This window comes from Perca flavescens, chromosome 13 (assembly GCF_004354835.1).
Source record: "Perca flavescens isolate YP-PL-M2 chromosome 13, PFLA_1.0, whole genome shotgun sequence".
NCBI classification, from domain to species: Eukaryota; Metazoa; Chordata; class Actinopteri; order Perciformes; family Percidae; genus Perca; species Perca flavescens.
Window position 1 is genome coordinate 24,447,015 of NC_041343.1, and position 25,634 is coordinate 24,472,648.

The following is a 25,634-nucleotide window of genomic DNA, read 5'->3' on the forward strand; positions in this document are numbered from 1 at the left end:
GGAGGAGAGGAGCTGCAGGCGTCCCACTGCGGCACCACGGCGCCGGGCGAGTAAGAAGAGGCATATCCCTGAGAAGGGGGAGGGGGTGAGGCATGGTCCGGTACCTGCATGTACAGCTCAGGGGAGCTGACGTGAGAAGGAAGAGGAGGGAGAGGAGGGAGAAGGGAATCCTGGAGGGGACACAGGAAGCTGCTGAGGCCGGGGGGAGTGTCTGAGAGTGCAGGGAGCTCAGTGCTGTCACCACCGCTGCTGCCGCCATTGCAGTGTATGCTGGGAATTTTAGGGCTGGGCTCTGACAAGCCAGAGTCCGAGGATGAGGAGGAGGAAGCTTTCCTTCCAGTGGTCACGTTATCTTTCTTACTCTTGCTCTTCCTCTTGCGGCAAAAGTTTCCGTTGTCGAACATCTTCTCACAGTTTGGGTCTAGAATCCAGTAGTTTCCTTTACCTGCAGAGAGAACGAGAGGAAGAGAGGAGGGAAGAAGAAGAGGGAGGTTAAAAAAAATAGCAGGAAGTATTTCTTTTCTCTTTTCTGTGAGTACATAAAAGAAAAACACATTTCAGGAGGTTTAAATGTCCAGAAATAAACAGCCTAGCAGTGGCTTTAACATCAGATTCTATGTTACTGAACTCCCTTTAAAAAACACTTTATTTTTTTAATATTCTTTTAAAAAAGGCAGGACTATTATAACTGGAGTTTTATTTATCTTTACACAAAGCCCTGAGCTCCTCTATTGCTTTTTTCACTTTTTATTCAAAATCAAAATCTAACTATGATCTCAAAGAACAACAAGAACCAGCTGGTTTTTACCAGTGTCAGACATATTATTTATATGGAAAAACTTTGTGGAGTTTGGTTTGGCATAATTTTATTTCTTTGTTAGAAACACCATAAAACACTATTTCACTTGACCTTGATGTAAAAGGATTTTTTAAATATTTTTTTTTAAAATGAACTGATAGCTTTGTGGTAAAAAGGATAAAGTGGGATTTAAAGCTCACCTGGGTCACTCTCATTGCGGGGAACCTTCCGGAAACAGTCGTTGAGCGACAGGTTGTGGCGGATGGAGTTCTGCCAGCCGGCCTTGTTGTGGCTATAGAAGGGGAAGTTGTCTGAGACGTACTGGTAGATTTGGCTGAGTGTCAGCCGCTGCTCAGGTGCGCTCTGTATTGCCATGGCTATGAGGGCAGAGTAGGAGTACGGCGGGCGGACCAGGCGCAGCATGTCTTCCGGGGTGGACAAGGAGAACCAGGGGCTGCTGGGGAACAGGGGCCTCTGGAGGCTGTAGAGATAAGGGAAGAAGCCTGGAGGGAGTCCTGTGGCCCCAGAGATGGGGCCTGGCTCTGGGCTTTTGAAGCAGAAGTAAGGGTCGCTGTGGTTGTTGGAAGTTGGGAGCCACGTTGATGCAGACAGGCTGGGCTCAGGAGGAGCAGGAGGGCTGTACAGGCTGAAGTCGGACGGATCGAGGCCCAGAGAAGGAAGCTCCTGTTGGGGGAGAGATCGTCCACACAGGGGGGCAGATGGATCTTTCTCTGTGACAAAGGACGTCATGCTGGAAACTCTTTTCCTTCCTGTCTTTCTTTCTTCACTTTCCTGTCTCTCTAGTAGTCTCTACATAAACATCTGTCTGTGGTGACGTCCTCTTCTGCTCGGGCTCAAAGTGTGATTATATAAAAATGTGTGTTTGTAGAAGCCACACGCAGCCGGTGTCGTCCTCTCGTACCTGTCCACCTGCTGCTGCTCACCTGAGGAACTTATACTCTGCTGCCCCGCCCACGGATGAGCTGATTGGCTACTTTGCTATCTCTAATACACATGCACGGATTCACATGCGTAAGTGATTCACATCCATAAGTGTTTGTGTGTATGGTGGGGGTTGATTTGAATAAGAGCAGGTTGAATCCCTTCCCTCAGGCAGATAAGAGCCTGAGGATTTAATGCTGAGGTATGTCACACACATACAAACACACACACACACACACACACACACACACACACAGCTTGACAAATGAGTGATTGATGCTCTTTTTACAGTTTAAGACATTACAGCGGTTTCGCACACAAACTAGTTCCTGCTTGCCTTGCGGCTACCTGCAATGCATCAGGTAAAATTAGACAAAGAATTAAGATGAAATGGTAAAGTGAAACCAGCACGTTGTGGGAAAAACATCCAAAGTTACTATGCTATTGTGTGCCACCCTGTCATGTAACAGACATTTCTTTGTGTTTTGTCACTTAAAGCATATTATAGAGGATGCGGTGAGTCCATGTCAGCCACAATAGTCCAGCATTAACCATCATTGTTATATATTGTTATAGCCATCATATCACACAGTTAGTGAGGTTATAATCATTTAATGAACTAATGACTGAATTGATAAATGTATTCAGGCTTTTAAAAACAAACAAACATGCAAATTGTCCTTCAATTAAGCTAAACTGTCTGGTGTCATTTTTAACCATCATTTTACTTGAACGTGTCATCAGAGTGAGGCAGGGGTTTTTCATGTGTTTGAAAGTCCAAAGCTCCTAAAGTATATTTTGACTTGGCAAAATATTTGCTTTATAGAAATATAGCACACATTCTAAAGGTAACACTTAAAGGAGTCTTCAGAATGTATGGGGTTTTCTTGAAAATCTACCAAAAAGGGTCCTTTACCCTTTAGTTTTATAGTTATTTTGCCCCAAGTTATTGAAGCTGTCAATAATGGCTTAACTGAAACAAGAGTCTATCTTACTTCATGAAATAAAATCTTCTGTTTATTTTAAATCTGCTGATACAGGGTGTTCAGATTCCTTTAGAAGTGCCTGAATCTAATTTAAAAGAAACTGCAGACTGACAGACCATCAGCTGCTGTCTGAGGTGTCGCCCAAGCTATTGTTCTTAAAACCCCAAACACACCATCAGCATGTCAGCATTCACAGGAGCAATTTAATCCTAATCAAACGGTAATGTTGTACTTTAATGTAAACTTTTCAGTCTAACTTTGAATGTTCATTTAAATGTTCTCCTGTAAATCAGGATTACTTGTTTGACACAGTAACAACAGTGCAATGGTTCAGTTATTTTCAGCTGTTGTGAAGTTTGGAATAAATCCCCCACAACTAAACTTAACAGGTCAAGTCATCTGCTGGTGTGGTGTCAACAAATCTTTTTAAAGATACCAAACATCAAACGTAGATTTTTTTCAATGAGTCAGTAATTTTATAAAAAAAATACTTACTTAAATGTGTTCTTTTTATTGTAAAGCACTTTGTAACTGTTTTATGAAAGGTGCTATATTAAATAAAGTGTATTGTTTTATTATAAAACAAAACCTAATTTGTCTCACAGAGATGCTTTAGTAGCCTACTTTTACTACTTTTAAAAAAGTACTATATTTTCCTCTGAGATGTAGGCTAGTAGAAGTATAAAGTAGCAGAAAATGGAAACAATCAAGTAAAGTACAAGTACCTCAAAATTGTACTTTAAGTATAGTAGTAAAAGGATGAGTACATCTTTTATTTTGTATTTTGTCAGGTTCCTTATGTATTCAAATCCAAGTATTCACATCTTGGTCGAAGTATGTACCTTCTGCCTAATGACGTTGCTATATCCTTATGCTCAATGTTAGATGGCTCATTAAGCATCGTACTGCTGTGGACACCACGTTAGGTCTGATCTGAAAGTCACACAGTTAACACAAACAAACAAACCGATTAACGCAACGGAAGAGCAGCAAATGACTGGTTTTGTCGAAAGAGGCTGGTGGCTTTGAGTAGAGTAATATACTGCGGGGCAGCAACTTCTTTTTTTTAGCCACCTAAAAAAAATCTGTATCAGTTTGAGTATATGCTATAGTTGGAATATTTTCTAGTTAACTAGTTTATAAAGTCATCAGAACCTTTCTGAAGCTCCATCCAGCCTTGGTTTCTGTCTGTAGTGGAGGTTATTTTGCATCACCTGCCCTCACAACATCATCAGCCAAAACCACCATAAATCCAGGTCACTGACAGCAGAGTGTCTCAGTGCGTCTGGACTGAAGCAGACAGCCGTCTTATCTGTTCACTGCCAACGAGATTAATAATTCACACATGTGTGTGTGTGTGTGTGTGTTTGTGTGTGATGACAGTTGGCGGTGGCAGCAGTAATCTTCGCCCTGCGGTGCCTTCGAAGACGACACAGACAAAACAACACACACAGTCTGAACTATAACTGACTGGGATTATACAGAGAGAGAGGGGGGGAGGGGGGTGCAGGGGCTCATGGAAAAAAAAGTAAGAGACAACCTTTAACTGTCAAATATAGTGCAGTTTAAGGTAGTCGGCAAAGGGAAAATACTTGTTTCACATTAATGACCTTTAAATAACAACATACAGCATCAACAGTTGGCTCCACAAATTCCTGAATTACTACAGCCTCAATCCCTCAACATGTGAATAAATCCCTTAAAACCTCTGATGCTGTTACTAGTACAAATCATACTAACCCTCACTGTTTTAACAAAGAATTAATGTGGCGTGTTCAGCCGCAATAATGGCTTTGAAAAGGAAACAGACGGCTTGTTTTTCGTCTCAAGTTGGTTCACAGCAACTTTCCAGACCGTCCTCACCCAGAAAACAACCCGTATAGGTTGATTGTTGAGCAGCTCCTAATGACCAACGAGGATCCGAGGTGACAAAGTATAAGAGCACCAAACCCAAAACTTTTACTCAGTGAAAAGTCTGTGTTGTGGTGGTTTTGGTGACAGTATATAACTATAACTTGCCCATTTTACCACAAGTTGAACAAAGTGTTGCATTTGCCCGATAAAAAGAGATGTGTTGGATTCAGCTGACAGCGATATCTCAACTGCTAACGTGACTGGCGAGAGTGTGGATGTAATAACTTTGCCCTTTGACCTTCTAGTGGAAGTTACGTAGGCAGTAACAAAATCTGAACACAAGTGGTCATCTGGAGACGCATGATAGAAACAGGTGTGGTCAGCGATACTTCTCGGTTCTCCACTTGTGTTTGTATCCCGGAAACATTTTAAAACCAAGTGTAAACATGGTCTGTTTCCTGTTACCTGTTTAGTGTTGTGATGCTTTACAGAGTCACTGGGGCGCTAATGTGGCTACAAACTGCTCATAGTGGCAGGGACAATCAGAACATTTGAAATTTAAATATTTTAAATATTTAAATTCTGCTCCTTCACAGAAACAATGAGGCTGCTAATGTTTTCAAGATGTTTTAATTAAACACCTGAGAGAAAAAACAATTACATCTGATACATTTACATTGAAATAACAATGTCCCACACTGAATGCACAAAGTATGAACATTGGAATCTTGTGAGGTTTCATCTGCATTGTTTAACAAAAAGAATGGAAAATACAATCATTAAGCATGGGATTTTCTTTGCTTAGCTGAAGATAGAACCAGGACAAGTTTTGCAATCAACATGCATAGTTTGAATGTGTTTAACTAAATGCTATAGAAATATAGCATTGATTCAATATATTGAATTGGAAGTAGCATCATACAGACATAACAATCTAAAACCTCTCAGAAATGTTTTAGAGCTTTTAAGTTCAAAGGTTTATTGTGTCAAACACTTTAAACTCAAAACTGAGTGCTGACATAAAGCTAGAAACTCTAGTTTGTCAATGGTCAAACATAAGCACAGGAAGCAACATGTGCAAAATAATTTGTACTCATGGTTACAGATAAAAACCTGAGCATGTTTATGGAGTTTTTCCCATACCGATCGGAAATCCCACAGATTCCGCCTAAAATGCTGGATCGGGTATCGACGAGTACCATGCCTCAATGCCGTTTTAGGTGGACATTAATCTTAATTCCCTTTGGTTTAGTTTTGTGATCTGGTGTGATCCAGTTTATCCGGTCAGGACCACGTCTCTCCGGTCATGTGGTATCCAGCTGGGTCAGAGAGCAGACACTGGTTCTGCTGGCTGGAGGTTCGGTTTTTTGCATCGATGAGGAGCAGAGGAGACTGGGAGTAATGGCCAATGATGCCACTCACTGACGGGAAAGACTGCACACACACACACACACACACACACACAATTAAAGTTTTCCTGACCTAAAAAATGCAACAGAGGAGTTGTAGGGGTAAGGAGGACTGTAGGAGGCCTAAAACTGATACTGGATTAATGCTCACATAGCATGCTAATGTGCTAAAATGGTAAACATTATATACTGAATTTGCATGCAGACATACAAAACTTTAATATGTTAGTGTCAAAACTTCTGGTAGTCTGAGCTAACCAGTCATACCGACAGACTCTCTGCTGGACAGTTTGTTTCACTTTAACATTACAAGACAAAATAAACGAGGACGAGGACTAAGCTGGAGTGTAAACTTCCCCAGATCAGGACAGATATGCTAACATTAGCCTCAACTCTGATAGCACCCAAAACTGACTCCCTCATAGTTTAAGTGTTTTTTCTTTACGTAACCACACAAATGAAAGTAGTTAACAAATGATATGCTAACTTTTGGCTTTTTGTAAGTTTAATAAATGGTCAATTTAAGTGAATGGGACAACGCTCACATTTTCATTTCAAATGCAAAATCAATACAGTTATTACACAAACAGGTTTAGCCCCTTAATAGATAACTTTACTTCTTCTGAAGGCCTCTGGTCAGTAACTTCATGTTTACCTCCTGGGATTTGAGTCCAGTTCCAAGCTGGAACTTCTGGTTCTGCTGTCTGATCTGGATGTTGTAGACTTTATCCTGATAGAAGACCATCAGGGTGAAGGGTTGATTGGCCAGCTGCCGGGTGCTGTCCCTGACCAGGTATGTCCCGTCCTCAACACAGTCACAGAATAATACATGAGAGGTGGACGTCACAGAAAAACTGATGTTAAAATACTCCCCATAAAAATATCTTTTTTAAAGGAATACATAAAATGTTCTGTAGGCTACTTTTATTTTACTTTTTGTTACCTTTCTGACTTGTTTTAGACATCCCTCTGCCTGGCCTCTGGTCACTTTACCCACATACCAGCGAGGGTCCAGGTCCTACACACAATATATATAAAAACATTATACTTACAGAGCAACAAACATAAAGACGACAGCACCATCTGCTGTTCACACTGAAAAACACCTTTAGCATATAATACACTGATTTAGCCAGTTAGGAGACCATTACAGTAAGTTAGGTGAGGAAATAAAACTGTGTTGGTGTCCCTGAAGCTCAGAAATGTATAAAAAACTTCTTGTATTGCTATCTTTGTGAGGACCAACAGTTTTAAACCATCGTAGTGAGGACATTTCTGCATTGTGATCAATTGTAATCACTACTGATTAAGAATGGTTTAGAATGGTTTTATTGACATTATATTATTAACATACTTAATTGTATTTATGCTGTAAAAAATTTTAATGTATTATTATTAAAATTGTATATTTTTCCTCTTATCAATTTCACTTGTCTTTTTTTTGTCTTTTTAATGTATTTGATATAGTTTCAGTCTAACTTTTATTTAGCTTTTTAGATATTATTGTATTATTATTAGCTTTTAAGTCTTAAGTCTATCTTATTGTGCTTTATTACCATCATTTGTAAAGTAGTTTTATCTTTTTAATCTATTTTGTGTAGTTCTTTAATGCAGTTATATTTCACTCTGTTTTACTACTATTACTGTTAAATCATTTTTTTTTTAATCTTGCGTGCATTGGTCTCAAATTGTTTAATTATTTTTGTCTTTTTTGTTTTGTTTACAGTCCACACTTGTTCAGTCTTATTATTGTCAGCAATCTTTGAAGCTAACCTGTATGAAAGGTTCTACATATAAAGTTTGATTGATTGCTTGATTGACTGATATGTCAAAGGACCGTTTGAATGTTAAGAATTGATTTTAAGGTTCAGGTTAGAACTAGGAGCTAGGAAATGCCAAAGAGGGACCTCACATGTAGAGAAAGACAAAAGTGTAAGTGTGTGTTTTGTTACCTGTGTGTATCCTGTTGTGGCTGGAGAAGGATGAAATGACTTTCTGTCTGATCCTACGGAGCTACCTCTTTGTTCGGCAATTGCTACACACACACACACACACACACACACACACACACACACACACACACACACACACACACACACACACACACACACACAGAGTACTTATTGATAATAATATTCCTGCTGCTGGATGAAGCAGCTACAGAGTCTGTAGGTGACAGAGCGCCCTCTAGTGTTTCCACAGGGCTGGCACAAGATTGGGTGGGGAGTTTTATGGTGGTATAATATCACATTAACAACAAAAAGCAATGTTGTTTGGTTTGACATTAACAGAATAAAACACACCACAGCACATCAAAGCTGTGTAAACATATATGATTAGGCCTATTTGGGAGGCAATAAGACAACATACATTTAGTCAAAGTGTGTCCATTAACGGTGTGCTGAATGATCTATCAGCAGCTCCTGTTTGCAATGTACCCATGGATGTACAGACAACTATCACTGGGTTACTCTAAAACTGAAGAAAACGTAAAGAAAATGATGATTCTCAGGCAGGTTTTGCAGCTGTTTTTCCAATGATTTCCAATACATTTATTCTAGATGGACATCAGAGATGATGATATCCTCGGGAAGTGAAAGTCACACTGAATGATATTAATGTGTTTCATGTCTGTGTGTTCACATTTTACTGAGTTATGAAAAAGAGAGGTTGGGAGAGTTTTGCCTCTCATTCACCTCTTTAACAAGGCAATGTTAATCCCGTTTGAATGAGGCTTTACTCTCATCAAGAAAGAGAATAAGCAGACAATTTCCCAAAATGTCAAACTTTTCCTTTAAAAGTCCAGCGTCCATATGCTCCATCTTGAAATACATTAGCCGGTAAGGGACATACAGGACATACTGCTCCGCCTTTCGCGTTTTCGCTGTCACATGATAAACTCACAGGTGCTGCTAATGGGTATCGTAGCTTCCCGGCCCCGGCAAGTTTGAAGAAGGAAACATAGAGGACCTCACGTATTCAAAATCAAAATCTCAGGAATAGGAGTCTTCTTCTTCATCCAGAAAAAGAAAAATGATATTGAAAAGAGCAAGAGACCGGCTTTTTGAAGCGTGAAGGCTACTGTAGCTGCAATACGTACTTTGAACTGCGTGGCGCGAGAGAGTTGATTGCGATATATGAACTCAACGCTAGATGGGAGAAATTCCTACACATCGGACCTTTAATGTTTGTGTTTGTGTTGTTGTCTTCTTACCTGACTGCAGTTTGTGAGGCAGAGAGCCTGTAGAGGGAACACTGGGAGGCAGACTGCTCAAAAACAAACAAAGGAAACAGATTATGCATCATACATGCCAGAAATAGTTGACTAAAAGTTACCCTGTGGAGGCTTTGACCACTAGTGGGTTCCCAAGGAATTGGGAGAACTCGTAAGGATGTGTCGCGTGAGCGTGTCAGCTGCGTGGCGTGTCCGTTTATATTTCAGCTCCCATGTTAACAGGTTAGAGCTTACACACTACCTGCTAGAAATAGAACCAACGCCTATTTTTCCCGAGACACGCAAGCGTGTTGGAAGTGTATCCATGCAAAATAGAATAGGAAAACATGTTTATATGTCATTTAGACACAGAGCCATATTAATAAATGACATGTTGATGTTTAAAAGTCTCTAGGTTTTGATATAAATGTATATAAATGTAATTTAAAAATGTTCTAATATTGCACCTGTTAATACAGAACAAAATATTCTGTAGCCTATTTTGCCGTCAATACTGCCGACGTTGTCTTTGCTGTAATCAAATCAGTATATATTTATGTTTAACATGGTATTTCATTTTATCAATGGGAAACATGCATGTGTCCAGACCAGGCTAGCAGCAGCAGCACCGCGTCAGACACGTTTCTGGTGTGTAAAGACACAGAAAAATACATGCAGCCGCCACGCAGCTGACACGCAACAGAAACGCCACGCTCACACCACGTCACGCAAGAAGTGTCTAACCGGCCTAAGTATCCATGAAAAGTTGCCTACACATGATCCGTGGTAAAACTGGGAGGTAGGGCGCAGAGCAGAGAGGGAAAGTGCAGCGCAGGTATACGTATACATCATTGCTTCTGGAATTGGTTGCACCTTGAAAGGTCAAATCAACGAGGTCAAAGTTTAAGTAATTTGAACTTGAATTTAGAATTTTCTTAATTCCGAGCAGTATGCGAGGCCAAGGGTAGCGCTTCCTTTGAGTTGTATCCACTGCCCTCACCATAGGAAAACAATGGCACAGCCATAGGACTGACATGCCCATTTTTTTTAAAGAGTTTCTCCTAATACAGCAAGTTAGGAGCTACTTTTAGCCTTACAATGTTTTGTGGATACGGCCCCAGTTTAGGATGTTTGTGTTCTCACAAAACGCAATTACAGTGTGGTGTGCACCATACCTGTCTCCTTGGCGTGAGGGGGGCCCGGAGAATCCAACGCGGGGGAGGGGACCTTTATTGTGGAGGGGGAAGGTGTTGTGTTTAGGAGCTGAAAGATAGAGAAGAATATAAAGAATCACTCTTGATATTTTGGAATACACTTTTGTTTATCTTCTCCGTGAACCATCACCTTATCGTGGTGGAGAGGTTTGTGTGTCTCTGTGAACCTGAGGGCTGTGTTGTCTGGAGCTTTGTGCTCCTGGTAGGGTCTCCCAAGGCAAAGTGGTCTCAGGTGAGGGGCCAGACAAAGAATGGTTCAAAAACCCCAATGAAGAAGCAAGGTAGAGATGGAGTGACCTTGCCCGGAGGAAGCCGGGGCCCCGTCTGGAGCCAGGCCCAGGCGGGCGGGCTCGTCGGCCCAGCGCCTGGTGGCGGGTTTGCCACGGAGCCCGGCCGGGCACAGCCCGAACAAGCTACGTGGCTCCCATCTCTCCAGCCCATGGGCCCACCACCTGTGGGAGGAACCGTTGGGGTCGGGTGCGATGCCACATGGGTGGCAGTGAAGGTCAGGGGCCTCGACGGACCAGACCCGGGCGGCAGACGCTGGCTCTGGGGACGTGGAACGTCACCTCTCTGTGGGGAAGGAGCCGGAACTGGTGCGGGAGGTGGAGCGCTACCGTTAGATCTGGTGGGGCTTACCTCTACGCACAGTCTCGGTTCTGGAACCATACTCCTGGATAGGGGTTGGACTCTTTTCTTCTCCGGAGTTGCCCAGGGTGTGAGGCGCCGGGCGGGTGTGGGGATACTCACAAGCCCCGGCTGAGCGCCGCTGTGTTGGAGTTTACCCCGTGGGCGAGAGGGTCGCCTCCCTACGCCTGCGGGTTGTGGGGGAAAACTCTGACTGTTGTTTGTGCATATGCACCAAACAGGAGTTCGGAGTATTCGGCCTTCTTGGAGACCTTGACTGGAGTCCTGCATGGGGCTCCAGTGGGGGACTCCATTGTTCTGCTGGGGGACTTCAACGCACGTGGGCAATGATGGAGACACCTGGAGGGCGTGATTGGGAGGAACGGCCTCCCTGATCTAAACCAGAGTGGTTGTTTGTTGTTGGACTTCTGTGCTAGTCATGGATTGTCTATAACGAACACCATGTTCGAACATAGGGATGCTCATAAGTGTACCTGGTACCAGAGCACCCTAGGCCGAAGGTCAATGATCGATTTCATAATCGTTTCATCTGATCTGAGGCCGTATGTTTTGGACACTCGGGTGAAGAGAGGGGCAGAGCTGTCAACCGATCACCATCTGGTGGTGAGTTGGGTCAGGGGGTGGGGAAGACTCTGGACAGACCTGGTAAGCCCAAACGTGTAGTGCGGGTAAATTGGGAACGTCTGGAGGAGGCCCCTGTCCGACAGACTTTCAACTCACACCTCCGGGCGGAGCTTTTCGTGCATCCCTGTGGAGGCTGGGGCATTGAACCCGAGGGACAATGTTCAAAGTTTCCATTGCTGAAGCTGCGGCGAGGAGCTGTGGTCTTAGGATCTTAGGTGCCTCAAGGGGCGGTAACCCACGAACACCGTGGTGGACACCAGTGGTCAGGGAAGCCGTCCGACTGAAGAAGGAGTCCTTCCGGGATATGTTATCTCGGAGGACTCCGGAGGCGGTTGCAGGGTACCCGAAGGGCCCGAAGGGCTGCAGCCTCTGCCGTGAAAGAGGCAAAGCAGCGGGTGTGGGAGAAGTTTGGAGAAGACATGGAGAAGGACTTTCGGTCGGCACCAAAGTGTTTCTGGAAAACTGTTCGCCACCTCAGGAGGGGGGGGGGGAACCATCCAAGCTGTGTACAGTAAGGATGGGACACTGTTGACCTACACTGAGGAGGTAATAGGGGGCGGTGGAGGGAGCACTTTGAGGAACTCCTGAATCCGACTAATCGCCCTCTATGTTAGAGGCAGAGCTGGAGGATAACGGGGATTGTCGTCGATTTCCCAGGCGGAAGTCACTGATGTAGTCAAACAACTACACAGTGGCAAAGCCCGAGGATTGATGAGATCCGTCCAGAAATGCTCAAGGCTCTGGGTGTGGAGGGGTTGTCCTGGTTGACACGCCTCTTCAACATTGCGTGGAAGTCTGGGGCGGTGCCAAAGGAGTGGCAGACTGGGGTGGTGGTTCCTCTTTTTAAAAAGGGGACCAGAGGGTGTGTGCCAATTATAGGGGTATCACACTTCTCAGCCTCCCTGGTAAAGTCTACTCCAAGGTGCTGGAAAGGAGGGTTCGGCCGATAGTCGAACCTCGGGTTGAGGAGGAACAATGCGGATTCCGTCCTGGTCGTGGAACAACGGACCAGCTCTTCACTCTCGCAAGGATCCTGGAGGGAGCCTGGGAGTATGCCCAACCGGTCTACATGTGTTTTGTGGATTTGGAGAAGGCGTATGACCGGGTCCCCGGGGAGATACTGTGGGAGGTGCTGCGGGAGTATGGGGTGAGGGGTCTCTACTCAGGGCCATCCAATCTCTGTATGACCAAAGTGAGAGCTGTGTCCGGGTTCTCGGTAGTAAGTCGGACTCGTTTCAGGTGAGGGTTGGCCTCCGCCAGGGCTGCGCTTTGTCACCAATCCTGTTTGTAATATTTATGGACAGGATATCGAGGCGTGGTCGGGGGGGGGAGGGGTTGCAGTTTGGTGGGCTGGGGATCTCATCGCTGCTCTTTGCAGATGATGTGGTCCTGATGGCATCATCGGCCTGCGACCTTCAGCACTCACTGGATCGGTTCGCAACCGAGTGTGAAGCGGTTGGGATGAGGATCAGCACCTCTAAATCGGAGGCCATGGTTCTCAGCAGGAAACCGATGGAATGCCTTCTCCAGGTAGGGAATGAGTCCTTACCCCAAGTGAAGGAGTTCAAGTACCTTGGGGTTTTGTTCGCGAGTGAGGGGACAATGGAGCGGGAGATTGGTCGGAGAATCGGGCGCAGCGGGTGCGGTATTGCATTCAATCTATCGCACCGTTGTGACGAAAAGAGAGCTGAGCCAGAAGGCAAAGCTCTCGATCTACCGGTCAGTTTTCGTTCCTACCCTCACCTATGGTCATGAAGGCTGGGTCATGACCGAAAGAACGAGATCCAGGGTACAAGCGGCTGAAATGGGTTTCCTCAGGAGGGTGGCTGGCGTCTCCCTTAGAGATAGGGTGAGAAGCTCAGTCATCCGTGAGGAGCTCGGAGTAGAGCCGCTGCTCGCTGCGTCGAAAGGAGCCAGTTGAGGTGGTTCGGGCATCTGGTAAGGATGCCCCTGGGCGCCTCCCTAGGGAGGTGTTCCAGGCACGTCCAGCTGGGAGGAGGCCTCGGGGAAGACCCAGGACTAGGTGGAGGGATTATATCTCCAACCTGGCCTGGGAACGCCTCGGGATCCCCCAGTCGGAGCTGGTTAATGTTGCTCGGGAAAGGGAAGTTTGGGGTCCCCTGCTGGAGCTGCTCCCCCCGCGACCCGACACCGGATAAGCGGACGAAGATGGATGGACTTTTGTTTATGAAATGAACAATAAAAAAGCAGAAAAAGAAATCTCACCTTCATCTGGTATTTGCTGATGAAAGAAAAGAGAGGAAGAAAAGGATCAGAGCTCATTGTAGACAAATTCACCATCACAATAAAACTCTGTCAGAGCAGACACTTACCTCTCTCCTTCCACCAAACCTGTAAAACCAAACCACATGCAAAAATCTGGTTAATATCAAATAACATGAACAAGCTGTTTGAACGGTTTTATCATTAAGAATTGAAGTAAAAACATGAATAAGAAAACAAAGTGTGTGTGTGTGTGTGTGTGTGTGTGTGTGTGTGTGTGTGTGTGTGTGTGTAAGTGACTGACTATGAATTCACACACTGAGATAATTAACTAACTGGATGAAAAGTCAAGTATAATTTGATGAATGACTTTTGTGTGCAGACCTGTCAGAAGGAGGTCTGATCCTGTTGACAGAGGTGGAGGATGGAGGAAGAGCAGGTGGTTTTGTCAAGGTGGGAGGATCGGGGGTGTCCGTCTGAGGCCTGTACACATTAAAGATTGAAGAATAGGTTCAGATAATTTTAGAGTCATTTTCTCATATGAACTCCAGACAATGTCCGAGAATCAGGTCCGGACATTGTTTGAAGTTTCCCTTTCTCACATGAAGCACACAACAGGAGATTGTCTGTGTCAGACATGTTCTCACCTACTGGAAATACTTAGTTTGGTTTAGGCGAGGGGTTGCACCTGGGTAGAGTAGCAGCCTATACTATGTTACTGCAACAGAGGAAGCTGCAGGATCAGGAACGCAGTCCTAGGAACACATTTCTACGACCCTAGTTACCAAACGAAACTGGCATACTGCTCAAGCATCAACACTTGAGTTAGCAGCTACCTCCAAATGGTTAAGGTTAGGGTCAGGTTGAAAGACAGAATACACCGCGGTCATGAAGCCTGTTCGCAATTTGGTTGTAAACAACCGAGTCTCTTGCCGTTTCTTGAATTTCTCTGACGATTCGGCATCAGCCCTTACCGACAGAAGTTCCACAATCGTGTGGTCTCTCCAGTTAGACTTTTATTTGTGTCTTAGTATAAATCACCCTTCTTCACTCTCTTGTTTTCTTACGGTTTCGCGCCAGCCACATGATAGAAACATCATCAACACGCCCACTCGCTCGCTGTTAATTCTTCGGACAATGAACGGCTCTATTCACACAGGGGCGCAATCAGACATTATGCAGACTTTGCACTAGGGAGCTGGCAGGGTAAAGACTGCTTGATGTCCGGTCCAACTGATTCGGGCATTTGCATTCCCACATACAGCTCATCCGAGTAATGTCTAGATAAATTCAGGGTTGCAGTGCATGTGTGAAAGGGTCTTTCTGCATTTGTCTGTTTCTGCATTTGTCTACCTTAATGTAATACTCTACAGTTTACCTAACTTCCTCTGTGGCCAGGCACTTTGACCCACTTCAGTTTGCTTACAAAAGTCACACTGCTGACTACATTTGATATAATATAGCTGAAGAGGAGCCAAAGGCATACAAGCCTTCTGAATAAAAAATGGATATTATAAGTCTGTGTTGGAGTAACAATATTGTTTATGTAAAGTGTAAATAGAAGAGGGCCCAGCCCAGACCGTTGTGGTGCCCCCTTATTTATCCCTAATAAATATGATGAACACTGCGTCTGTTCTTACCTCCAAGGATGTGTGCCTGGCTGTAAGAAACACAGAAATAAAATGAATACAATAATTAATTAAAAAATTACAAGTTACAGGGAAGTTTTCAGTGTTCGTGGTGATATAACAATAGAGTTCCTCAAGGTTCTGTTCTTGGTTTTGTTTTCAGTTTTCTATGTTACTAATATGATCACTTTACATGTAATTTCTGAAATTAAACTACTGAAAAAAAAATCCTTCAGTTCAGATGATTTTCAGTATATTTACATTGATCCTCCTGATAACTGCTGTTTGTTGTTAAATAAACTTTAGTTAAGAAGAAAACCTCACCCTGTCCACTGTGTTGCGATGAGGTCCTGTGGAGAAGAGAAAAGTAAATGTCATTGTCATTAAAACATCAGCTAAATAACAGGATACTTATATAGATGACCAATACTTCACATTTAATTTAATTGAATCTTTTGTTTGTTTGTTACATTATCATTGTGTGTCTGCCAGGAGAATTTTGAAGAAGAAAACTTCATGCAATAAAATAAAGATGACAACAATAAAATCAATTGAATTGGACATTTAGTTTTCAACCTGTCCGAATTCCTTCTTTGTTTTATAGTTGTTGTTTTTTGCAGAGGTACAGGTTATTTTTCATAGAAATGAAGTGAAAGCAAAGGAAAGAAATCAACCAATCAGCGATAGTTGTCCTTTAAAAAAAAGCATGCAGGTTCAGTGTTACCTCTGGCTGGGGACACGTTGGATCCCGAACCTCGGCCCGGTTTGTTGTCACGAAAGATCTGTGGCGGCCCTGGAGGAACTGAATACAACAACAGAATTAAAACAGAATGAAATTGTCTCCATTAACAGTGTGCTGAATCATGTGCCCATGAATGTACAGATAACTACCAATGAATTACTTTGATACTGAAGCATCTTTTTTCTATGATTTCTAAGTGGGTTTATTCTGGATGGACATCAGAGATAATGATATGCTCGGGAATTACAAGTAACACTGAAATATATCAATGTGTTTCATGTCCGTATGGTCACATTTCACTGAGTTATGAAGACGTGTCTGTTAACATGTGAACTTACATTGTCTTGCTCCAGAGTGTGGGGAGGGGTCTCTTCTAGAGGAAGACTCTCCTGGCTACACACACAATTCGAGGTTTAGTTAACTGAACTGGTGTTAACAGTTTAACACTAATGTTTAAATCACTTGAGGATTAAAATGAGACTCACCATCCGAGGTGCAGACAGGGTGGATACTGGGGGGCGAGGACACACAGCAGGGGGACCCCTGGAGGACAAATGGCTATCTACACACACACACACACACACACACACACACACACACACACACACACACACACACAGGTGTTAAGGCCACATTGAGGGGTAAAAAATTCTTTATTTTAATTTTTTTAATTTAATGAGAATAAAGTCATAATATTTCAAGAACAAAAGTGGTAAGAGAATAAAGTCGTAATCTAATAAGAAGTGGAGATTTTAATAATGTGTTGTAATAAACAGATGAAAGCAGTCTGTCTTTTATGTTGATGAACTGAAGTTATGACTATATTTTCAAAACATTACGACTTTTTCCTCATGCTTTTATCACTTATATTTCTTTTCTAATAGTGGCCCTAATACTCGTCGTACTTTCAAGTCCTCGTGTATGAAGAAATATGTTAAATCTGAAGGGATAAACATCTGATTTTCTACCTTTATCCTGATTAACTGTAACTGCAGGACATTACCTCAGATAAATAGAGGAGCTGCACAACATAACCGACCAAAGCAAATTAATGGTGCAAAAAATAACAAAATGTCATATTTCTTCACTTTAAATGGTCCAAAACCAACTAAAACATCATCTGTATGGAAAAAGCATCCAGTAGTGAGAATGAGGCTGCATCTTATCTTTTATCTACCAATGTAATCACTGTCTCCGATGGGCAGGGTGGGGCACAGCTTTTTAGCCAGGTCCTCTGGAGGTTCGGAGGGAGGGGGCTCGTAATCGTTGGACCCGTCAGGGTCATCGTTTGGGGACTCGTAGTCTCCCCCGCTGCCCTCGTCATCACCGCTGAATGGACTCTCGTAGTCATCTTCAAACTCTTCATCGTCCTGATGAAGTGAAGGACAGACAGAAAGGTGGATGACAGAGAACACTGTAGCAACCACCCTGAACAACTTGGCAAGCACTTGGCAACAACTTAGCAATCAGCACCATATATGCAGCATATGTCTTCTTTTCTTGTAAAACACCATAAAAGAATACAATTTTAAAGTTACAATCTCTCGCTTTGGCGATTAAGCGGCAATTAGAGGTGTGTTTTTTGGATCTCAATTCCCAGAGATCGTCATTTGTGATTTTTCCCACAACATTAACACAACACATAACAATTTACTCCTGTGTCAGAGATGGAAGAAAACTGAAGTTTTTCTGGTCAAAATTAAATGAAAAGACAAACAGAAAGACACAAATAAAAAGATGAACTTACAAACTCGTCTTCAGCCCATCCCTGAACGTCAGCAGCCATTTCTGCAAAGGAGAAAGCAGCTCACAGATGAATATATTAATATCTATCCATCTATTTATACTTAAATTAAGAACTTTATTGACAGTATAACATATTATCAATATAATGTTTAACATATTAAATATAATATATATATATATATATATATATATATATATATATATATATATATATACTGTATATATGGTATACATGCTATAGAAATAATATACTAAATAATAAATATTGTAAAGAATTAACCCTAACCATTTTGACCCAACATGAGAAAGTTTGTGATAAATTAATAAAAGAAAGGTACCTGGTTCATGATATTTCTGCGTTGGTCTGTGATGGTAAGAAAGATTATTATTACTATTTTTGATCATGAACTTTACAGTTTAAAACAGTCAGCAGAAGTAGGCCTGCTACTTCACAGCATATTATTTTAAACCCTCTATAATATTCCTTTAATATATCTGTCTAAACATATGTTGAAATACTACATTCTATTACATAATTTCAAACAAAATATATATTTATAATTTAAAATATTTTAATATTTGTTTAAACATGTTCTATGCGTGTAATGTGAAGCAACAACTGTGTTTTATAATGTAATCCTGGATTATATAAAACTGAATTACACCAAAACAGAAAGGCAGAACAAAGACCAGGGGCTCTTTAAGAGAGACCAGACAGTCAACACAACATCTGTATGACATTAAATATATACTCTACCTTACAGAAAACAGCAGTATTGTATTTTATATTTAAATCAGTAAAAACAGGAAAAAAAAAGTCATGACAAAAGAAAAGGTGAGTGGGTGAATGTGGGCTCTGGGTCGGCCATGTTTGAAACAAACATCTTACTTTTTACCAAACAGGCATCTCTTCTCCTCCTTCTTGCTGATTTCAATGCTGATCTTAGAGATCATCCTGAAGAGATAGAAACATAAAGATTGTTCAAACTGTTCCTTATCAGTAACAATGTGATGAGCACCTGTGATTTCTCACAAATAAGTTTAACACCAGTGGTGTGACTTTTCCACTAAGTGAGGCTACGGTTCTATGGGTAGCTCTGTGTATTTTGGCTGTCTTTGTATTTTTAAACATTAGTATTTTAAAGTATTTCTCATTTCACAGAAACCACTGAGCGTGAATCTTGTGTTTTAGATATTGATAGGCAATGAGAAGATTTGATTGATGCCAATGCCATTATCGATTCTGTTTATGGATCCGATTCTTTATCGATTCCTGATAAATTTTCTGTGTGGAAAAAAAAAGTAGGCCTCCACAAGTTTTCAGTGTCAGCCCAACTGTTATATTATCTGAGTGTGTTATGATGTGAGGGAATATTTGTACAGCATTTGTTTTCATGTAGGTTTTCTTAGTCAAAGAAAATATCTGTTCAACCTGCCTGCATGGCGCCAATGTCATAAACATAGGATATTTACTTTTGGCAACGGACGTGTTGCGCGGTTGGGAAACAGTGGTACTCGTGCGTAGAGAGTCAAATACGTTCCTGGAATTTAAGCCCACGTTGCGTAACAAGATGTTTCAGCATATTGCTAGTTTTTTCTACCCTAACTTGAAATGATCATTTTACAAACACTACAAGCAGCACTGTTGTCATCTTTCTTCGTAAAATGAACCCACCTTTGGACCATTTCTTCCTTGAGTCCTTCTTATTGCTGTTTCCAGCAGCAAAGACGCATGAGTTTGATGTAATTGTTGTAATTACGAAACTGTTAGAAGTAAATTGTTGAAGTTGTTGATGTTTGTAGTACACCCGCTGATGGCTTGTTGAGAAAAATTAAGTTAAGTTTATTATTATTATTTATAGTATCAAAAATACTTCTACCTTTATCTCAACTACTATATATACTATTAATAGTTTGGGATTCCTGGTGTAATATAAGTCAAAAGGGTCTCCAAATTTAAAATATTTGGGGTTATGAGATGTTGAAACCTTTAACACTTTTAATAGATACATTTACTCTTCAGTGTTTTTTTTTAATAAGAGAAGCATCAAACCAACTATATCTTTAGCCTTCCACTGGTTTGATAATTGTTCATCACATGTGGATAACTGTCACATCTCCAGACAAACATCAGTGGGTGTGCGACGGTAATGATTAATAGTTTCTCTGAGATATGAATCAGCAGTTGGTCTGTACTTACGGAGTGTGAAGTTTGGGGAATTTCTGGAGGTCGTTATCACTCAGATTCTACAAAACAAGAGAAAACTGTGAAGATGTTGTGTTAAACAAGACGTGTGTTTATATCATTGTAAGGACATTTTAGAGTCTTAACCAGACCAATCAAGAGCCAGGGGCTTTGGACTGGCCCTTATGTGAGAAGGGCCCAAAAAGATGCTAGAATGAATAGCTGTGGATGTGGGGAGGGGCTTATAGAAAATGCCTTTCTACAGGGCCCAGAATTTTGTGCTACGCCCCTGTCTAGGGCTAAAGCCTTACCTCCTCCTTTGCTTCTCTACATCCCTATGTTCTCTTTAACTCCTCCTTTCCTTCTCTACATCCTTATGTCCTTGTCCTCCTCTACATCCTTCTGCCCTCCCTACCTCCTCTTTTCATTCTTTCTCCTTCACCTCTTTCCTTACTTTTCTATCTTCTCATAACCCACTTCTTCTCTAACCAAACTCCTTCATTCCTTCCTTTTGACCTCCTCCCTATTTTCCCCACATCCTTATATCCTCCTTCCCTTCTTCTCTGCCTCCCATCTTTTTCACCTCCTCTCAGCTGACAGGAGTATTTACTAAAATGTTTAAAAAACATTTTTAAATGTAAATTAACTCACCACAAATCTGGAGCCGCTGATGGAGTTCTTTATCACCACCTTATCACAGCCAGACAGACCCATCTGCAAACACATTTCAAACATCAGTGACGTAGCTCACACAGTGTTAGTGTGGAGGCAGCAGGAGTTGAATCCTCAACTTCAGCAGGGTTATTGCTTTCATTCAGACCAGACTTATTGAGAATTAAAGGTTTTCTAAGTATTTGCCTCGTCTTTCCGCCGCGGCATGCTGGTCTGGTGTGCAGTATTTGTTGACCACCAGGGCGGACGGGCCACCATGCCGGCAGTGGGATGTGCACTGGATCACAGCTGTGCTTCTGTGTCAGGCAGTGGCCCAATACTCCAGTGACCACTGTTAAGTTGGTTTCAGACCTATTTGACAGAAATAACTTTTTCTGTGAAACTAAGTCCTCCTCTCCAGTGGGTACTAAATTTGGCGTCCCTCAAGGATCAGTTCTTGGCCCCATGTTATTCTCCCTATACATGCTGCCCCTTGGTTCTATCCTTGAAGAACACAACTTAAATTACCACTGCTATGCTGATGATACACAACTGTACTTACCCATTTCCCCTGGTTGCACTTCATCTATCAATACAATCTTTAACTGTTTGGAGGACATTAAATCCTGGATGGCAGCAAACTTCCTCCAGTTGAATGACAAGAAAACTGAGATGATTTTATTTGGATCCCACACCTCTACAAAAAACCTGAGCAATGCCCTTGGCCCTTGGTCATCAAATTTGCAAAGTGAGGTCAGGGTGTTCTCTAGGTGTTCTCTTTGACAGCTCTCTTAATTTTAATAAAAAAGTCAGCTCTGTTGTTAAAGGTATTTTTTACCAGCTTAGAACAGTAGTTAAGCTGAAATACTTTTTATCTAAGAACAATCATCATTCATGCTTTTATTACCTCACGTTTAGACTACTGCAACTCACTATACACAGGCCTAACCCAATATAATTTAAACAGACTCCAATTAGTCCAGAATGCTGCTGCAAGACTCCTCACTGGCACCAAAAAGTATGACCACATAACTCCTGTTTTAGCTGCACTTCATTGGTTGTCAGTGAAATTCAGAATTGATTTTAAAGTTTTACTTTTTGTTTTTAAAGCACTCCATGGTCAAGCCCCTCAGTATATTTCCGATCTCCTGTCAACTTACTCTGCCGCCAGGTCACTCAGGTCCACAACCCAACAACTCCTCATCATCCCCCGGACACACCTAAAAACCAGAGGGGACCAAGCCTTTTCTGTAGTAGCCCCCAAACTCTGGAATTCCCTTCCACCCCATATCAAATCCTGTAAAACAATAGCCAGTTTTAAATCAAACCTGAAGATGCATTTTGATTCTCTTGCTTTTAACTCCCTTTAATTCCTTTTTTTTTCAGAGCAATGAACCTTTATCTTTTTGTATTTGCAAATTTTATTCCATTGGTGCTTTATTCTATGTTACATTATTTGATTTTACCTTTGCCTAACTACATTCATGGAATCTTGCACACTTGATTATGTATCTTTAAGGAATACTGTTTCTGCCTTCCCTGCTCTACCTGTAAAGCACTTTGGGTCAACTGTTGTTCATTTAAATGTGCTATACAAATTAAATGACTTGACTTGACTGGCATTTAAAAAAATGGCAGGTTTGTGCAGGATATTGCCCTGGTGCTGATTCTCTCTGACCAATCAGCGGTCTGTTTTAACTCCACCGTCTAAGTTCCATTGGAACCTCAACCAAGTTGGTACCAAAGAAAGTACCAGGTGCCGAATCGAGCCGTACCATAAAGTGGAAATGCGGCATAAGTCTCTATCAGTAAGATGTCTTCCTGTCTGCTAACTGTGTGTAAACCAGTTTATACTCTGACGGAGGAGCTTCACTAAAACTGGATGGTGACACACAGCTAATCAGCTGCAATAGCTTTCTCCATTTTGGCTCTCCGTTCCCTTTAAGACCAATTCTGTCAGGGCGGCTCGTTATTGGTCAACGGTGCAAATTTGTGAGTCAAAGTTCACCAAAGTTGAATTTGACACAAAGACTCACACCGAATGTTATTGTGACCTTAACTGTTGTCTAACTGCAGCAAATATCAAGTCTTAGTTAAGTGATTTCTGTGTCCAGAAATAAAGAAAGAAAGCATGAGACAGTGAGAGTATCAACGGAGGTCTCACCCTCTTCAGGTAGTCTGCCAGCTGCTGTGGGCTCCACCCCGTCACCTCCACCCTAGACGGCCCTCGGTCAGAGCTCATCCTGTGTCCTCAAAGACTTGACGTCCGTGCAGCTGATGTCAAACCAAAGACTTTTAACGAGAGGAGGCAACCATTTGATTGGATGACGATCACCTCAAGATGAAATTGTATTTTTCCAGTCCTGCTGTTCTTCTTCAGGTGTTCTTCAGTTGGACATCCACACAACAGCAGACAGAAGGGCCTTGCTCGTCACCACTCCTTCCTGAAACGCAAAACCAAACTTCTCTTGAAGACTCGTAGAAAATAGAATAACTGTCCGACGTCGTCAGAAAGCTTTACTTCCTCAAAATCAACTCACCACTTACTATCTCTCCAAGAGAAGAAAGCAGAGAGAAGAAAGCAAAGTGCAGGCAGAAATGTCACTGAGAAAAGAAATGTCACTGAGAAACCAAAATGGCTTCCTTCTTTCTTTCTCTCTCTCTCTCTCTTTCACTCTTTGTGTGTCTATGTCTCTCTATCTATTCGCCTCTCTTTCCTCCCCTCTCTCCTCCCCTGACTCCTTCCGTCTTAGAGGAAGTGACTGTGCAGGGGGAGGGGGAGGGGGTGGGGGGTGGAGGCGGCATCCTCCTCCCCCCACCTGACCACAGAGCGGAACAGATGCTGCAGTTGCACCCACTCGCTGTAGCTGAATAAACTCAACACAGTTAAAAAAAAAACAAGAGAGGAAGCAGGAAGTTACAGACTCTGGATCAGTTTGAGAGTTCAGCCTGATAGCTGCAGCAACACTGAGATCAGATTAATGGCGTTGTCTTCATCTGTAAATTCACACAGTGCATTAACATGTAAAACTGCAACTTTGGTGAAGTTTGACTGATGGTGAAACGTAACTAAGGTCCATTTACAAGTAATGTACAAAGCACAAATTTAAGGTACTTGTACTTTACTTGACTATTCTCTTTTCATGCCACTTTCTACTTCTACTCCACTATATTTATCTGACAGCTTTAGTTACTTTACAAATTAAAGAGAGAGTTTGGATCTTTCGAAGTGGGGTTGTATCAGGTACTTATCCAGAGTCAGTATATTGCCTACCGCTACTCTTGCGTTGCCAGACCTATCTCCACGCGCTGGAAGGTCTGGCTAGTCCACACAACATTCCGGGACTGGAGAAAAGCATGCTCTGGTTTATTGGCATTCTTTTTAAACCAATCAGAATCGTCTTGGGTGGTGCTAAGCACAGGACGCAACATCGGTGCTGCTGCGGAATAGCCTCGGGAAGGAACTTGTTTAGGTGGAACGTGCACGTAGGGGATTGGAATTAAAATGGGTGTTGAGTGTGTGATGAAAATTTTAGTTTGATATAAATGGACGTCCGTTACATTCAAGCCATTGCCAAATGAGTTGCTACAAAGCTAATTAAGACTCCACACAACTCTCTCTGTATTTCTCAGTATGACTGTTTTAAGAAGATTGTGTCGTCCAGCAACTTTCGCACGCAGAAACGCGAGTGAAGATAATTACCTCTTCTGAAGAGTCCATCATGTTTATTTTTAACACCTCTGTGGTTACCATGGTGGCTACTAGCAACTGTGTGGGGGCAGTGTTGTTTTCATGACTAAGAATTTCTCATGGGGGAGACAGAAACTACGCACTATAACTTAAAAAAAAAAGATAATTATAATTTGATTGTCAGTTCTAGCTCGGAGGATGTTTCCCAAATCGATCGGAGTTTAGAATGCCAACACAAAGAAAGCTTTAATGACCTGATGAAGGTCTGAGAACGAAAAGTTGTATTTTTTCCAAATAAATTATTGCTTGCGTAATGGTCAGTGTGCGGGATTTTCTCTAAACAACACAAAGAAAGCGAAAGGTGAGGGACATCCGGCCGAAGATGAGGGACATGCGGCAAAACGGGAACTGTTCCGTGAATGAAACGTCGTCAATACAGACTACCTATAGTAGATGCCGGGAGGCCCCACGCCCCCAGTTTGAAGAAGCAGGCAGGAGTCCCGACATGGAAGCTAAGCAATGTACTGCTGTAGACAGGGGCAGCAGCTAAATGTATTTTAGCCACCTAAAAAAATCAATATCAGTTTACATGTACACTATATTTAGAACATTTTCACCACTCTACCTTGCTGTCAAACAGTAGTTTTACTATGCAGAACACAGGAGTTGCTGGTCTACCACTGCCTTGATCGGTTAATGTGTTTGTTTTGTTGGTTCCTAACCCTTTAAAACACCAGTCACACAATAACACAAACTGAAGGGTAACCAGCACCTCCTGTGTTCTCTGCATTAAAATTGCTGGTTTTTCAAAGGAATCTTGTGGCTTTAAAGAGAGCAGCTTCAGTTCAGCTCTTCTTCTTCTTCTTTTTTTTTAAGACTGTAAAAACCCTGATGTCCTTCCTTCTTCGTCAGCCATGACGGGTGTGATGTGACTAATAAAAGTCTGATAACAGCTCAGACGAGACGGGACTCAACACATTATTCACAAACCTTTAGAGCTGGCGGTGTGGAGGAGGCAGAACCAGCTCGCAGGTGGATTTTAAAAGCCAGGCTAACTTAGAGAGGTGCATTCTGGGAG

At 42.3% G+C, this 25,634-nt stretch overlaps 1 protein-coding gene across 5 annotated transcripts; it reads right to left on the reverse strand.

Moving 5' to 3' along the window:
* Positions 1–5,192: 5,192 nt before the first annotated feature.
* Positions 5,193–25,634, reverse strand: lcp2a (lymphocyte cytosolic protein 2a). 5 transcript variants are annotated; one of them, XM_028596414.1, is made up of 22 exons: positions 25,547–25,634; positions 23,030–23,309; positions 20,866–20,928; positions 20,230–20,276; positions 18,919–18,984; positions 18,368–18,393; positions 18,031–18,071; positions 17,461–17,653; positions 16,769–16,845; positions 16,622–16,676; positions 16,266–16,343; positions 15,866–15,891; positions 15,554–15,573; positions 14,298–14,396; positions 14,024–14,042; positions 13,917–13,932; positions 10,380–10,467; positions 9,205–9,257; positions 7,943–8,025; positions 6,934–7,008; positions 6,646–6,795; positions 5,193–6,015 (listed from the first exon to the last, which is right to left on the reverse strand). In XM_028596414.1, exons 2-22 carry the CDS (start codon positions 23,105–23,107, stop codon positions 5,866–5,868), a joined length of 1,503 nt encoding a protein of 500 aa, XP_028452215.1. In that variant the 5' UTR covers positions 23,108–23,309; positions 25,547–25,634; the 3' UTR covers positions 5,193–5,865. The 5 variants fall into 5 exon arrangements, with proteins under 5 accessions (XP_028452215.1, XP_028452216.1, XP_028452213.1 ...); XM_028596415.1 differs by lacking the exon at positions 25,547–25,634 and adding an exon at positions 24,162–24,187; XM_028596412.1 differs by lacking the exon at positions 25,547–25,634 and adding an exon at positions 24,140–24,179.

Excerpts from the sequence above, each read along its gene's own strand:
- lcp2a (XM_028596414.1), bottom strand. The coding sequence starts at position 23,107 with ATGAGCTCTGACCGAGGGCCGTCTAGGGTGGAGGTGACGGGGTGGAGC. Across the intron at positions 18,985-20,229 it reads TTCCCCAAACTTCACACTCC|GATGATCTCTAAGATCAGCA; the intron begins GTAAGTACAGAC and ends CTATCTCTTCAG. Across the intron at positions 15,574-15,865 it reads ATCGCAACACAGTGGACAGG|CCAGGCACACATCCTTGGAG; the intron begins GTGAGGTTTTCT and ends TGTTTCTTACAG.